Source organism: Trichosurus vulpecula, chromosome 4 (genome assembly GCF_011100635.1).
Source record: "Trichosurus vulpecula isolate mTriVul1 chromosome 4, mTriVul1.pri, whole genome shotgun sequence".
NCBI lineage: Eukaryota > Metazoa > Chordata > Mammalia > Diprotodontia > Phalangeridae > Trichosurus > Trichosurus vulpecula.
This window is the reverse complement of record NC_050576.1, coordinates 19,735,502-19,750,220: the sequence shown is the minus strand read 5'-3', so window position 1 is coordinate 19,750,220 and position 14,719 is coordinate 19,735,502. Positions and strand designations below refer to the sequence as shown.

At 38.0% G+C, this 14,719-nt stretch overlaps 1 protein-coding gene across 1 annotated transcript in view; it reads right to left on the bottom strand.

Annotated features, from left to right (window-relative positions):
* Positions 1-746: 746 nt before the first annotated feature.
* LOC118846149 (cytochrome P450 2J6-like) overlaps positions 747-14,719 on the bottom strand; it is a 41,834-nt gene continuing 27,861 nt past the window's right edge. The window contains exon 3 of the mRNA XM_036754392.1: positions 747-1,423. Coding sequence (XP_036610287.1) covers positions 1,245-1,423 — 179 coding nt within the window. The 3' untranslated portion in view covers positions 747-1,244. The remainder of the gene's footprint in view (positions 1,424-14,719) is intronic.

The following is a 14,719-nucleotide window of genomic DNA, read 5'->3' as shown; positions in this document are numbered from 1 at the left end:
CTGAAACACTTTTCCTCCTCTCCTCAGATTGCTTACCTCCCAGGTTTCCTTTAAGTCCCAATTAAAATCCCACCTTCTACAGGAAGCCTTCTGCAACCCCTCTTATTTTGAGTGCATTCCCTCTTTAAATTATTAAACATTTTGCACATAGGATTTAACTTGACCCTCATAATATCTTTGTGAGGTAGTTACTATAGTTATCCTTAATTTTATAGTTGGGGAAACTGAGGTAGGCAGCACTTAAGGGATTTGCCTATGGTCGCATGTCGAATAGGTTTTTGAAGACAGGTTTATACTCAATCAGGCCTTCCTGACTTCAGGTTCTGTGCTCTCGGGCACTATCTATTTGAGGAGGGCTGATGTATATTGTCTCCATCTTTATCATACTCCCTGACCATGGGTATTACCCAAGATTCTGAGCTGGTCTCTCCAGCCTGTATACTTTCTCTAGGCAAATATCATATCTCATCAGCGTGGTTATCTTATCTGTACAAATGACTCACCTGTCTATCTAAAAACTTTAGTTTCATTTATCCCTGAACTTTAGCCCTGGATCACTAATTATCTGTTGAACATCTCAAACTGGATATTTGGCATGCAATTGAAACTCAGTATTTCAGCAATAAAACTCATCATCTTCCTCTCCTCTCAACCATGCCCTATTCCTGGCTTTCCTTTTGTGGCCAAATGTATCACCATCCTGTGATGAAAGAAAAGTCTGAGAGACACAATTTCTGGCTAATTAATAATAGATTTATTGATGATGTCTAGCAAATAATTAATAGATTGAGGTCAGTGGCTTTCTCTCATAAACCAAAGATGAACCTTGAGGGCTACTGGATGTTTAAATACCCTTGGAAGAGTGGGTGCTCCCAACGGGTGGAAATCAACTCATATTCATGAACAATCAAGGAGAGAATGAATATTATAATGAGATTTGGTGGAAGTAACTTTGATAATGTCACTCTTGGACAAAAGAGATTCACCTCTTGCCAGACCTGGATCTCTCATATTAGGAATTGTTACTAATTAGTATTTCTTTCATTCTCCCTTTGATTTCATTGTGAGATGCTGTCTCTTCAGTGAATCACTAACTGATATGACTAACACTTCAATGAGGTGTTTTGTTTTGTTTTTTAACCTAGGGGGCTTATGAGGGGAAACAAAGTGTGGGGAAAAGGGAGAGAGATTGAGAGATGCTTTGACATGACCTATTGTGGGCAGTTCCCTTTGGTAAGCAGGCCTCAACAAAAGGCACATAGGGGAAAAATGTCAATTGCACAGATCCCTCCTATTTGAAGGCTCAGACATCTCATCTCATACAGCTTTCTAGTTCTCCAGTAACATCTGCTGATACAGCTGTCTGGGCTGGGTGGAATCTCAGAGCAGTTTCCAGCTGACTGTCTTCTCTGGTTCAAGTCACCTGTAGAGATCCCCTTTTCTGTTAAAAATCTCTTAAAAAATTTGTCATAGCGCAATTTTAAATTTACTATGCCAATAACCAAATCAAATAGTTAAAGTTAGCTCAAACCTGATGTCTCTACTAATAAGAAAATCAAATTGATGAGTCTTTTAGACTAGAGAATTTACATTTTTAGGTTAGCCAATTTTTGCATTTATATAGCCAAGACGCTCAGATACAAACTGAAATATTAGAAAACTCTGAATCCATTTTTTATACTTGGCATTGTTTAGTTCTCCTTTTGGAGTATGAGATTTTGCTAAAGAATTAAAAAAAGAAAGTTTTCTAAAAGAATGAATTTCTTAACAGTTGACATATTAACTACAATTGTAATAAAAGCTGTTTAGGTGGAATAAATAAATACATAGGGTAATCAATTTCAATACAATGATTATTAAAGAAATTGTTTATAACGAAACATTTTCAGTTTCTAGTCATGTTCTAGTGGATAATCCCTATTAAAAGGAGATTTGTTTTCCAGAAAATTATATGTGTGTGTGTGTGTATATATATATATATATATATATATATATATATATATAATATGTATATATATACATATATATGTATGTATACATATATATACACATAGTTTTATTTCTCTCAATTATATATTAAAACAATTTTTTTAACATTTAAAACATATGGGTCCCTAATTCTATCTCTCCCTACCCCTTTTCCCTCCCTGATATGGTATTTTAATATACACTATATGTGTAGAATCATGTAAAACATTTCCATATCAGTCCTTTTGTACAAGAAAACTCAAATTAAGAAAAAAAGAATAAAGTGAGAAAGTGAAAAATAGTGTTCTTCAGTCTGTATTTAGATAATATCAGTTCTTCCTCTGGAGGCATATAGTATGCTTCGTCATTAGTCCTATGGGATTATCTTAGGTCACTGTTTTGCTGAGAATAGCTACATGATTCACAGTTCTTTGTCATAAAACATTTCTGTTGCAGTGTACAAAGTTCTCTTGGTTCTGCTCATTTCACTTTACATCAGTTCATGTAAGTTTTCCTGGGTTTTTCTGAAATAATCCTGCTTGTCATTTCTTATAGCACAATAATATTCAATCACAATCATACACTACAGCTTGTTTAGTCATTGTCCATTTGATGGGCATCACTTCCATTCCCAGTTCTTAGCACCACTAAAAGAGCTGCTATAAACATTTTTCTACAGATAGTTCCTTGCCTACCGCACCTTTTTAATGTCTTTGGGATATAAAGTTTGCAGTGGTACTTCCCAATCAAAGGGTATGCACAGTTTTATAGCCTTGTAGGCATAGTTCCAAATTGCTCTCCCAAATGGTTGGATCAGTTCACAACTCTACCAACAGTCGATTAGCATCCCAGTATTTCCATATCCCACATAAGCAATCAGGTGGGCAGATATCTTGTATGAGAAAATGAAAGAAAGAGGGTGTAATGAAAATGAATTAAGAAAGATAAAATTGTGCCTTTTCAAGGTAACCTTACTCTAAGGGACAGATATCCACTGCCTTAGATCTCAGATGTCACTCGCACAGAGCTGCTAACCACTAAAGGTATTCTTGAAGTGCCGATGTAGGGTTGGCCCAATGACACAACAAACCTGGACACAATTGTTATAAATACTATTAAGTTGTTGCAACAAATTAGCTAATAAACAAAATTTATCAGGCTTTCTAAGAATCACAAATGATTTTTAGTGAAACATTAGTTTATAAAAATATTTCTATCTCAAAAACAGCTTAAGATTTATCCTGATGTACAAAGAAAATCACTAGACTTTCAAGAAGTAAATTATTTGGAAACATCTAAACTGACAGCTATTTGTGTCTTTTTCAACCTTAAATGAAATACCAAGTTAAGTGTGAAGTGTCTTGAGTAACATAAATACACCTCAAAAGTACCATAAATAAATTCTTAATGACCACAAGTTCCTAATTACCACTCCTCCTCAACAAAAAGTGTTTCCAATGGGGAGGAGATTCCATTTTCTAAATAAGCAATGCCAAAATACACCCAATTAAATTAACCTTATCATAACCATTAATCATTCACAATTGATCTTACAATTTTTGTAAATGGTAGCCAAGTAATTTTAGGTAAAACTTGCTCTTAAATATAGACAAATCTGGAAGTTTACAATCCATCGAATTACAATGTTTCAGAATATTACAATACACGGTTGCAGGGCTGATAAAATGATGAGTTTTTAACCTTTATTTTTTTCTTTTACCTTCTTTTAATAGTATAATTCATGATCTAACAACATCTAGATTATAAGAGAAGTTGCTTTTCTAAAAGCATCTCATAATAGTTTACCAAATTTAACAATAAGAAAATTTAGAAACATCACAATGTCATAAACAATAATATGTATTTGAAACTTGAAAAAAATCCATTACCAATCAGGCGACCTCAATTTAACTGACGTGTTCCCAAATTGCTTTACACAGAAAATCATTCATCTCATCACCATTGGTACCGTATACTGATCACTTCTGAAATACCACATAGAGTTGTCAAGTATGAAGCAATTTCATCTAATTAAAGAAATAATAACAAAAGATAAAATTTATAAAGCCCTAGCCCTATATCAGACACTGCATTAAGCACTTCACAATTGTGTGATTCTCACAACAATCCTCGGAGGGGGTCCTATGTTTATCCTCTTACAGAACAGTTAACTGAAGTAAACAGACATAAAGTAACTACCTTGAGGTCACACAACTAATAAATTTCTTAATGCCAATTAGCCAATGTAGCTTGGATTAGGTTCTCATTTACCATAATTATTCTGATAGGAGAACACACTCAGCCCACATTCTAATTTCCTTCAAGATAGATTTGGACCAAACATTTAAATCTCAATTTATCCAAGGCCCATCTATTGTTAGCACTTCAAAGGAGAGAGCCCATTATTAGCCATAAACTGATTGCTTTTAAAAACACATGGTGACAATTCACAGCTCCCCGTAACCCTTTCTCCTATTTCCTCAAGCAAAGGATAAATTCTTAATCCCTGTCTCTTTTTCCTGTCTTTGAGGATTTCCAGATGAGGAGCTGTCCTAAGTCCTCAACTTCCAATTCTCATGCCCTGGGAATTTCAAGCTGCATATCACAAACGACCACATAAAGTTTCCCAATATAGACATGTATTTAGAAATTTTTACTAACAATCTGATTTCATACCTGTTTTCACTAGGTTAGCTTAAAGTGTTCTGGGCTAAAATATTTTAAGATTCTAATTGAATGCCTGGTTCTGGCCCAGGCAAAAAACAAACAAAAAAACTGAAGGTAGTTGATCTAATGCTGATAGGGCATGACCAATTTCCCTGTGAGTTTTCATAGGAGTTCATTTTTAAAACTTCTTGATTTGAACAGTATAAGGAAATATTTTCATTCCTATATAATAGTCACAGATCATAACAACCATTTCTTTTTTTTTTACCATATCCAGTACTGACATAGTGTTAGATTTTTGTTATAGGCTTCCTACAGATTTTCCTGAAAGGTAGTTGGACACGACTAACCAGTTGGTTATCTCACTTCACTTGGAAAATAGAGCTAAAAACCCTTTATTAAGACAGTATAGGCTAATTGTTTAATAGGAATGGGAATGTTTTCCCTTGCAATTTCTAGGCCTTAACTAATACCAAGTCACTTTCACCTAAGCATGGGGATAGATTCTGAAATGATGAAAAGATTAAATCTCAAAATATTGACATCCTAACTCAGTTATCAAACTGCCACAAAGCAAACATTCAATGTTGCTTTAAACTGACAGTAGGTCTAGGATTTTAGGCCTTCTTAGAATTTCAGGACTTTACCTTTCACAGATCAGGACACTTTAAGGGGTTCCTTGATATGCCAACATGTATAACCATCACTCGTTTTTCTAAAAAGTTTTTATAACATATTTACACCAGTCTTTTAACAATTAAATCTATAACCTAAAGGGATGAAAGAAGAGTCAACTTCTCTAACGATATTTCTAATACAATGAATTGTCCAATTAATATACGGCACTTTTCTTTGTTTTACTTTTTTAAAAATATAATTTATTTATATTCGGTTTTCAATATTCACTTCCACAAGATTTTGAATTCCAAATTTTCTCCCAAAGTCTCCCCTCCCCCTACCCTAGGACAGTGTGCACCTTGACCACCCCTTTCCCCAATCTACCCTCCCTTCTATCATCCCCCTTCTCCCATTCCCTCCCATCTATTTTCCTGTAGGGCAAGATAGATTTACATACCCCATTGCCAGTACATCTTATTTCCCAGTTGCATGCAAAAATAACTTTTTAATATTCATTTTTTAAAGCTTTGAGTTCCATATTCTCTCCCTTCCTCCCTCTGCATATACCCTCTTTGAGAAAGCAAGCAGTTGGTACAGGTCATATACATGTAGCAATGCAAAACACTTCCATAGCAGTCATGTTTTGAAAGACTAACCATATTTCTCTCTACCTGTCCTTCCCTCCATTTATTCCCTTCTCTCCCTTGACGTGTCCCCCCACAAATTATCCTTTCCTCCAATATGCCATCCCTTTTATTATCCCCCCTCTCTTATGCCCTTCCTCCCTGCTTTCCTGCAAGGTAAGGTAGATTTCCATACCCAAGTGAATGTGTGTTATTCTCTCCTTAAGCGAAATCCAATGAGAGTATGGCTCCTCTCTTATTCCCTTGCACCTTCCCCCTCTTCCCCTCCATTGTAAAAGCTCTTTCTTCCCTCTTTTATGTGAAGTGATTTACTACATTCTACCTCTCCCTTTCTCTTTCTCCCAGTAAATTCCTCTCAACACTTAATTTTATTTTTTTAGGTATCATCCCTTCGTATTCAACTCACTCTGTGCTCCCTGTGTATATGTGTGTGTATGCACATATGTATATATACACACATATATAAATCCATACACATAAACCTATACATATATCAATACATACATACATGCATATACAAATACATACATGCATGTATACATACATACATGCATATTCATATATACATATACTTATACATACATATATGTATGTATAGATATGTATGTGTGTATATATATGCGTATATATATGTGTGTGTGTGTGTGTGTATGTGTGTGTGTATATATATGTATATACTCTAACTGCCCTAATACTGAGAAAGGTCTCATGAGTTACAAATATCATCTTTCCATGTAGGAATGTAAATAGTACAACTTTTATAAGTCCCTCATGGCTTCTCTTTCCTGTTTACCTTTCCATGTTTCTCTTGATTCTTATGTTTGAAGGTCAAATTTTCTATTCAGCTCTGTTCTTTTTAAAAAGAATGCTTGGAAGTCCTCTATTTCACTGAAATTCCATTTTTCCCCTGAAGTATTATACTCACTTTGGCTGGGTAGGTGATTGTTGGTTTTAATCTTGCATCCTCTGACCTCTGGAATATCATATCTCAAGCCCTCTGATCCCTTAGTGTAAAAGCTGCTAAATCTTGTGTTATCCTGATTATGTTTCCACAATACTTGAATTGTTTCTTCCTGGCTGCTTGTAATATTTTCTCCTTGAACTAGGAACTCTGGAATTTGGCTACAATATTCCTAGGAGTTTTCATTTTGGAATCTCAGGAGGTGATCAGTGGATTCTTTCCATTTCTATTTTACCCTCTGGTTTAGAATATCAGGGTAGTTTTCCTTAAAAATTCCATGAAAGATGATGTCTAGGCTCACTTTTTGATCATACTTTTCAGGTGGACTAATAAATTTTAAATTATTTCTCTTGGATTCATTTTCCAGCTCTGTTGTTTTTCCAATGAGATATTTCACATTGTCCTCTATTTTTTTTCATTCTTTTGGTTTTGTTTTACAATTACTTGATTTCTCATAAAGTCATTAGCTTCCATTTGCTCATTCTAAGTTTTACAGAATTATTTTCTTCAGTGCCCTTTTGGACCTCCTTTTCCATTTGGCCACTTCTGCTTTTTAAGGCATCCTTTTCTTCATTGGCTTCTTGGACCTCTTTTGCCATTTGGGTTACTCTATTTTTAAATGTGTTATTTTTTCAGCATTTTTTGAGTCTCCTTTAGTAAGATGTCGACTCTTTTTTCATGATTTTTTCACATCACTCTCATTTCTCCTCCCAATTTTTCCTCTACTTATCTTATTTGCTATTCAAAATCCTTTTGGAGCTCTTCCGTGGCCTGAGACCATTTCATATTTTTCTTGGAGGCTTTGGATGCGGGAATCTTAACCTTGCTGTCTTTCTCTTGTTGTATGCTTTGATTTTCCTTGCTACCAAGGACAAAAGAAAACATCTTTTCACCAAGAAAGTAACCTTCTTTAGTATTATCCTTTTCCCTTGTTTTCTCATTTTCCCAGCCAATTATTTGACTTTTGTGCTCTTTGATAAGTGGAAGGTGAGCTTCCCCATGTTTCAAGGGTGTCATGTAGCTGTTTTCAGAGATCTCTCTAGGGACCTCTAAATTCTCAGTTCCTCCAAAGGAGAGGTGTTTATTCCTCTCCTGACCTGTGCTCTGGTCCATGAGCAACCATAAGCACTCTTTTCTTCCTTATAAATGTGAGGAGGCTTCCCTCTCCCCAGCCCCCACCAGCTCCCCACATTAGCCCTCCTCCCAGAACTGCCACCTAAGACTGCAACCCAGATCAGCCACTTGGTTTCCCCACTGCCTGTAGGCCAAGAGCTCCAGAAGCATCCAAAGCTGTGGCAATGGCTGCCACTGCCCTGGGGCTGTGGCCAGACCACACTCCCCTCTCACCCAGGTGAGAGACCTTTCCCACTGACCTTTGAAGCTGTCTTTGGCATTTTGGGGTTGAGAAGTCTTGAAACTACTGTAAGCGGTTGCTGCCAACCCCGGGACTGTTAGGACCCTAGCACTTGCCCTGGGATATGTGGAATATTGAAGTACCTGCACGCTTGTAGGCATATCCCTTCTTGTACCCCTCCCTCTTTCTTCCACTTCCCTGCCCTGTCTGCATCCAACACACAGAATCAGGTTATCCAAGCTCACGCTCTCCAGGACCTTATGCATAATGTCTCCTCAGCATTTGAGACAGAAGCCCATATAGATAGAGCATTAGAACAGTAGAGAACTTAACCAACAGTTAAAGTGTGATTATTGCCCCCCTCCTATTGTGTCACTCCCAAAACCAGTTATGCTACCGATTGGGGCTGGGATAAGATCAAACACCAGTTAAATGGGCTCTGGCATGTCAATGTGTCCTTAGATATCACGGACCTCTATGAGCTTGCCACCTCCATCAGTGAGTCTAGTCACCAGGACCTGTCCCCCATAAGTTTTCTAAAGATTTCCTTAATTTCTTCTCTCATCCCTGGTCTTCTTGGGGTTGGCTGGAGCATACATTGATCAGTGTTGCCTTAGGCATTGGTTGCGTAGTCCTTCTTTGTGCCTGCTCCCTTACCTTCTGTGTCAGCTCCTGAGGGTGATAACATCTTCCTTTACTGCTCTAAAGCATGATATCTGGAGACGACACGATGAACACTCACCTCCTCCAGGAAATGCGGAGTTGCAAAAACAAAAAGGGGGAATTGTAAGGGGTTGGTGCCAACTCCAGGGTTGTTAGGACCCTAGCACTTGGCCTGTTTCCTGGGTAAAACCAGACAGGCTTAGTAGAAGTTGGAATGGCAGGCGCCTGGAGGGAGAGCCTCTGCCCTTAACAGCCCCTGTAGTTGTCCTACATATGCAGGCAGAGTCTGTCCGCAAGGGACTCACAAGCCCAGAAGGAGGGAGCCAGCTGGCCATTACCTAATGCTCTTGAACCAGTGGCTAACACAATGCCTGACACAATGCTTTGTTACTTTACTTACTGGAACATCTTTGATACTTTATGGGGACACCCTGCCTCGTGTCTCACGTAGCTCACACAGCTCTGATACCATCTTGCAACATACCCAAGCATTCCCATCCCTTCATAGATACTGTAGGGCAACATCCCCCCTCGTTCCCATACCCCTACAGAGACCATCTTGCCACAGTCCTAATCTTTCCCATACGCCTGTAGACACCATAATGTACTATACATAGCAACAATCCAGATCCTTCCCATGCCGATATTGCTACCCCTACGGGATCAAAGTGCAACAATATACCCATACTGCAACATTTCTATCCTGTCCCTCTGCAACACTTCTGTTCCTTCCCATGCTGTCATACCCCTACCCATTGGCCACTTGCTTCTGCTCATGTAGTGCAAACCCTATAAAACTGGATGATTTCTCCCAATAAATCGGAGTTGCATTCACCTTGACTCCTGCCTCATCCATTGCGTCCCAAGATTGGGGTCCTTGCTGGTCGGGGACCCCCAACAAACTATGACAGCTGCCAGTGATTGAGTGCCCTGAGGCCTGCTTCAGTCCAGTTTGTGCCAGCATGGCCCAGGCTGGGTTGTGCTCTGCTCTGAGCACAGTCCAATAGACCTTTCCTGTAGGCCTTCCAGATTGTCTTGGGCCAGAAATCTGTTTTACTCTGTCATTTTTTGGCTTCTGTTATACTGCAATTTGTTTAGAGTCATTTTTAGAGGTATCTTGAGGGGCTTGGGGGGAAGAGCTCAAGCAGATCCCTGTTTCTACTCAGCCATCTTGGCTCCACCCTCTTTTTTTCTTTAACATATTACAAGTCACACAACTGGTGTAAGTTGGCTTAAAATCACACAGCTAACAAGTTTCCTGATCCATGTAGTCATCTACTATTACTATTACTACTACCCCCACTACTACTACTACTACTACTACTACTACTGCTGCTGCTGCTGCTGCTGCTGCTGCTGCTGCTGCTGCTGCTACTACTACTACTATCCATCATAATCATAAATTTCATCTAAAATGGGACCAATTACACCTGGATATATTTTCCAAATGGTATCATTTAGAAGCTAAATTTATAATTTCATTGATTTAGTGTTGTATTATACACAGAGGCTATTTATTCCAAACATTTCATATTATGGGATTCACTATTTCCAGGTAATATACTGCCAAGAATTTTAAAAGTGACAGGATATAAGAGATTTTAATTATCACACTGAGGAATGCATTGCTTATCAAGTTTTGCCTAACCCTCTACAGATCTCTGTATTGGCTTTCAAATCAATCCACAAAATTTTCTTTCTCACTCCACCTACTTACACCAAGTCACATTTGCCCATCTGAAGCTGGCACATTGGGGGCTCAGAATAACTGTCCAGGGACAAGAAGGGTTTGGAGCATCTGGCCTTGCTATTGCTGTATCCCTCATTTTTTGTTCCCAAGTCTTCTTATCTACCTTCCCTATTTTCCCTCCAACCTTTATTTCTCTTTCCAAATCTGTCAAACTCATCTTAGACTACACAATTTTCTTTTACAGTTCCACCATACTCCAGGGTGTACTTTCTCTTGTTAAATCTTTCCAAGCTATGCAGTTAATTCCTACCCAGGTGCTTCTCTTCATTTACTTTTCTATACTTTTAACCTATTGCTTGATTAGCTGCAGCACAAGTGCTATTCATGAAACCAAAGACGGCCAAACCTTTCTCACTCTTCCAAAAGGAGATAGAAAACTGCACTGCCTATTCCCAGTCTTGGAAGTATTTTGCCAGACAAATCCCTTTTAAAAATCTCTTAAGGTGTTTCTTGTTTGTTTATTTTTTTCACTAATCCCCTTACCCCCCCCAAAAAAACCTTTTAGGAGGCCTTCTGAAGCCCAGGAGCATAGTTCTAGATTCCCCTAAACCTTTTGACAGCTTACAAATCTGTTAAGTTGCCTACAAAACAGTTTTTCAAATTAATAATAATACTTTCTTTTCTTTCTGGCCACTCTTCACTTTTCAGAATCTGGAGAGAGTGAAAAAGTCAAGGGAGTTGTATTTCTCTCATGATTTTTATTAACATTACTTATACAAACAGCCTTTATGATGGTAATATACATTTTATTTACTTTTATGATTATTTTATTTTTAATTTATGGGATAAAAGAAGTATTTACATAACATAGTATAATAAAAAACCTAATTGCACACAATACTGCAAATCTGTTGTATCAATTGCTATTCTTTTTAAATATTATAAAATTATCATGTAAATTTCTTTTTTTCTTTTTTTTCTTCACTCTCTCCTACGCTGGAGATAGCTACAGCTAGATACAAATAGCTGTATATGTAAAATTAAACATAAATTGCCAAAATTTTAAAGGGATTTCTTATAAGGTTATGATAGAAAAACCTTGCTCAAAGGGTTAAGACAAAAAACTTATTTCTGATGTCAGATATATTGATCAGGCAAAGATGGTTCCCTAGATTTAATTAAACAATCTGTACATTCAAATTATTACACTACTGCTCTTAAATTAAAATAAAAATATAAATTAAACCTGAATTAATAAACTCTTAGTATTGAAGATTATTTTCCAATTAAAAAACTGTCATTTTGTTTTGTTTTGTTTTGTTTTTAGATATAATCCCTAACATAGCCTGCACAATGGCCTCTCTAGTGATCTGTATGGTAACTAGCAATTCCCTTAATCTGCTCTAGGGTCATTTCATTGCACCTAGGCATTCATTGCAGAAATACTTTTCTTTCTAAGGCAGAGATTGATTAATAAACTGGAGGAATTCTTAAGCTGACCTAGTAACAATTAATTCCTATTTCAATTCCTAATTTTGGAGTGACCAAAAAACATCACTTCTTCTTTTTTTTTCAGGGTACTGATAATTTTATCCTCTATTTTTTAATTTAAATTTATTTATTTAACATATTTAGTTTTCAGCATTGATTTTCACAAGAGTTTGAATTACAAATTTTCTCCCCATTTCTACCCTCCCACCCCCACTCCAAGATGGCATATATTCTGGTTGCCCTGTTCCCCAGTCAGCCCTCCCCTCTGTCACCCCACTCCCCTCCCATCCCCTTTTCCCTTCCTTTCTTGTAGGGAAAGATAAATTTCTACGCCCCATTGCCTGTGTATCTTATTTTCTAGTTGCATACATAAACTTTTTTTTTTGTTTTTGAACATCTGTTTTTAAAACTTTGAGTTCCAAATTCTCTCCCCTCTTCCCTTCCCACCCACTCTCCCTAAGAAGTCAAGCAATTCAACATAGGCCACATGTGTATCATTATGTATAACCCTTCCAAAATACTCATGTTGTGAAAGACTAACTATATTTTGCTCCTTCCCAACCCATTCCCCTTTATTGAATTTTCTCCCTTGACCCTGTCCCCTTTTGAAAGTGTTTGTTTTTGATTACCTCCACCCCCATCTGCCTCCCCTCCATCATCCCCCCCCTTTTCTTTTATCTTCTTCCCTCTTCTTTCCTGTGGGGTAAGATTCCCAATTGGGTATGTATGGTATTCCCTCCTCAGGCCAAATCTGATGAGAGCAAGGTTCACTCATTTCCCCCTCACCTGCCCTCTCCCCTCCTCCCACAGAACTGCTTCCTCTTGTCACCTTTATGCAAGATAATCCACCCCATCCTATCTCTCCCTATCTCCCTCTCTCAGTATGGTCCTCTCTCATCCCTTAATTTGATTTCATTTCTTTTAGATATCTTCCCTTCATCTTCAACTCACCCTGTGTCTCTCTCTCCCTCTCCCTCTCCCTCTCTCTCTCTCTCCCTCTCTCTCCCTCTCTCTCCCTCTCCCCCTATATGCATATTCCCATATATATATATATATATATATATATATGTTTATGTATATATCTATGTGTATGTGTGTATGTATATATCAATGTGTATATATATATTATATATAATATATATATTTATATATCTGTATTCTCTTCCACTTATTTTCTTCAGTTAGCTTTTGTACCTCCTTTTCCATTTGACCAATTGTACTTTTTAAGTTGTTTTCTTCAGTGGATTTTTTTCCACTTGCCCAAATGTATTTTTTTAAGGAATTATTTTCTTCAGTCAATTTTTGTCTTTCTTTTTCAAGCTGTTGACTCTCTCTTCCATATCTCTCATTTTTTCCCGTTTTTTCTATCTCTTACGTGATTTTTAAAATCCTTCTTGAACTCTTCTAAGAAGGCTTTTTAAGCTTTAGACCAATTCATATTCCCCTTTGAGGTTTTAGATGTAGATATATTGATGATGGTGTCATCTTACAAGTTTGTGTATTATTCTTCCCTATCACCATGGTAACTATCTATGGGACAAGTTGGTTTTTTTGTTTGTTTGTTTGTTTTCGCTTCTTGCTCCTTTTTTGCTTATTTCAGGGCTTTTAAATCTGAGCTCTCTTGCTGGAGTACAGGGGACACTGTTCAAGCTTTTGTGCTGAGGGCCAGGGACCTAGTCACTGGCTCTGTGCTCTGGGGCCTCAGGTGCTGGTAGCTAGATGTTGTCAGGGTCTGGAAGCTTACCTGGTGCTGAGCTGGGGTCCTAGTTGTGGTGTCTAGTGTGTCCTGAGGCCACTGGGGTTTTTCTGTGTTTCCCTGTAGCTACACTGAAGCACTAGGAGATCTGGCCCCTGGAGGATGCTTGTTTTAACTGGCCTGGACTAAGCACTCAGTGGTCCAGGAGCTGGAAGATGCCTGATCATCTTGCGTGATGCTGAAGCACATGGAGGTCTGGCTGCTGGAGGACACGTGCTGACCCAGGGCTGCATTTAAGCAGTTATCAGAGATAGCATCTGCCTATTTCCCTGGCTATACTAAGGCATGTGTGCGTGTGTGGGGGGGAGGAGGTGTTAGTTTTGGCATTTTTCTGTTCCACCACACTGGAGCTCAGGATCTCCCACTGGTTTCCTGAGGTGGGGCTTGTTGCTGGATTGCTGGGATGCTTCTTGTCCTGGATTGCACTTTCCATTTTACCCAAGTGAGATGGACTTTTCTTGCCAATGTTCCAGGTGTCCTGGACTAGAAGTCTGTTCCACCTCATCTTCCCAATGGCTCTGCTGTTCTAGGATTTATTCTAGAGTATTGTTAAAGGGTGTTTGGAGGTGACTATAGGAGAACTACAGCAATTGACTGCTTACTCAGCCATCTTGGCACACAGAAGTCAGCATATATATGTAATACCAACAAAATACCACAGAAGGAATAGAGAAATTCCATATTTTAACAATTATTTATTTATTTAATATTTTTTAGTTTTCAGCATTGATTTCCACAAGAGGTTGAATTACCAATTTTCTACCCATTTCTACCCTGACTCCCAATCCAAAATGGCATATATTCTTATTGTCCCATTCCCCAGTCAGCCCTCCCTTCTGTCCCACCCCCATCCCCTTTTCCCTTACTTTCTTGTATGGCAAGATAGATTTCTATGCCCCATTTCCTG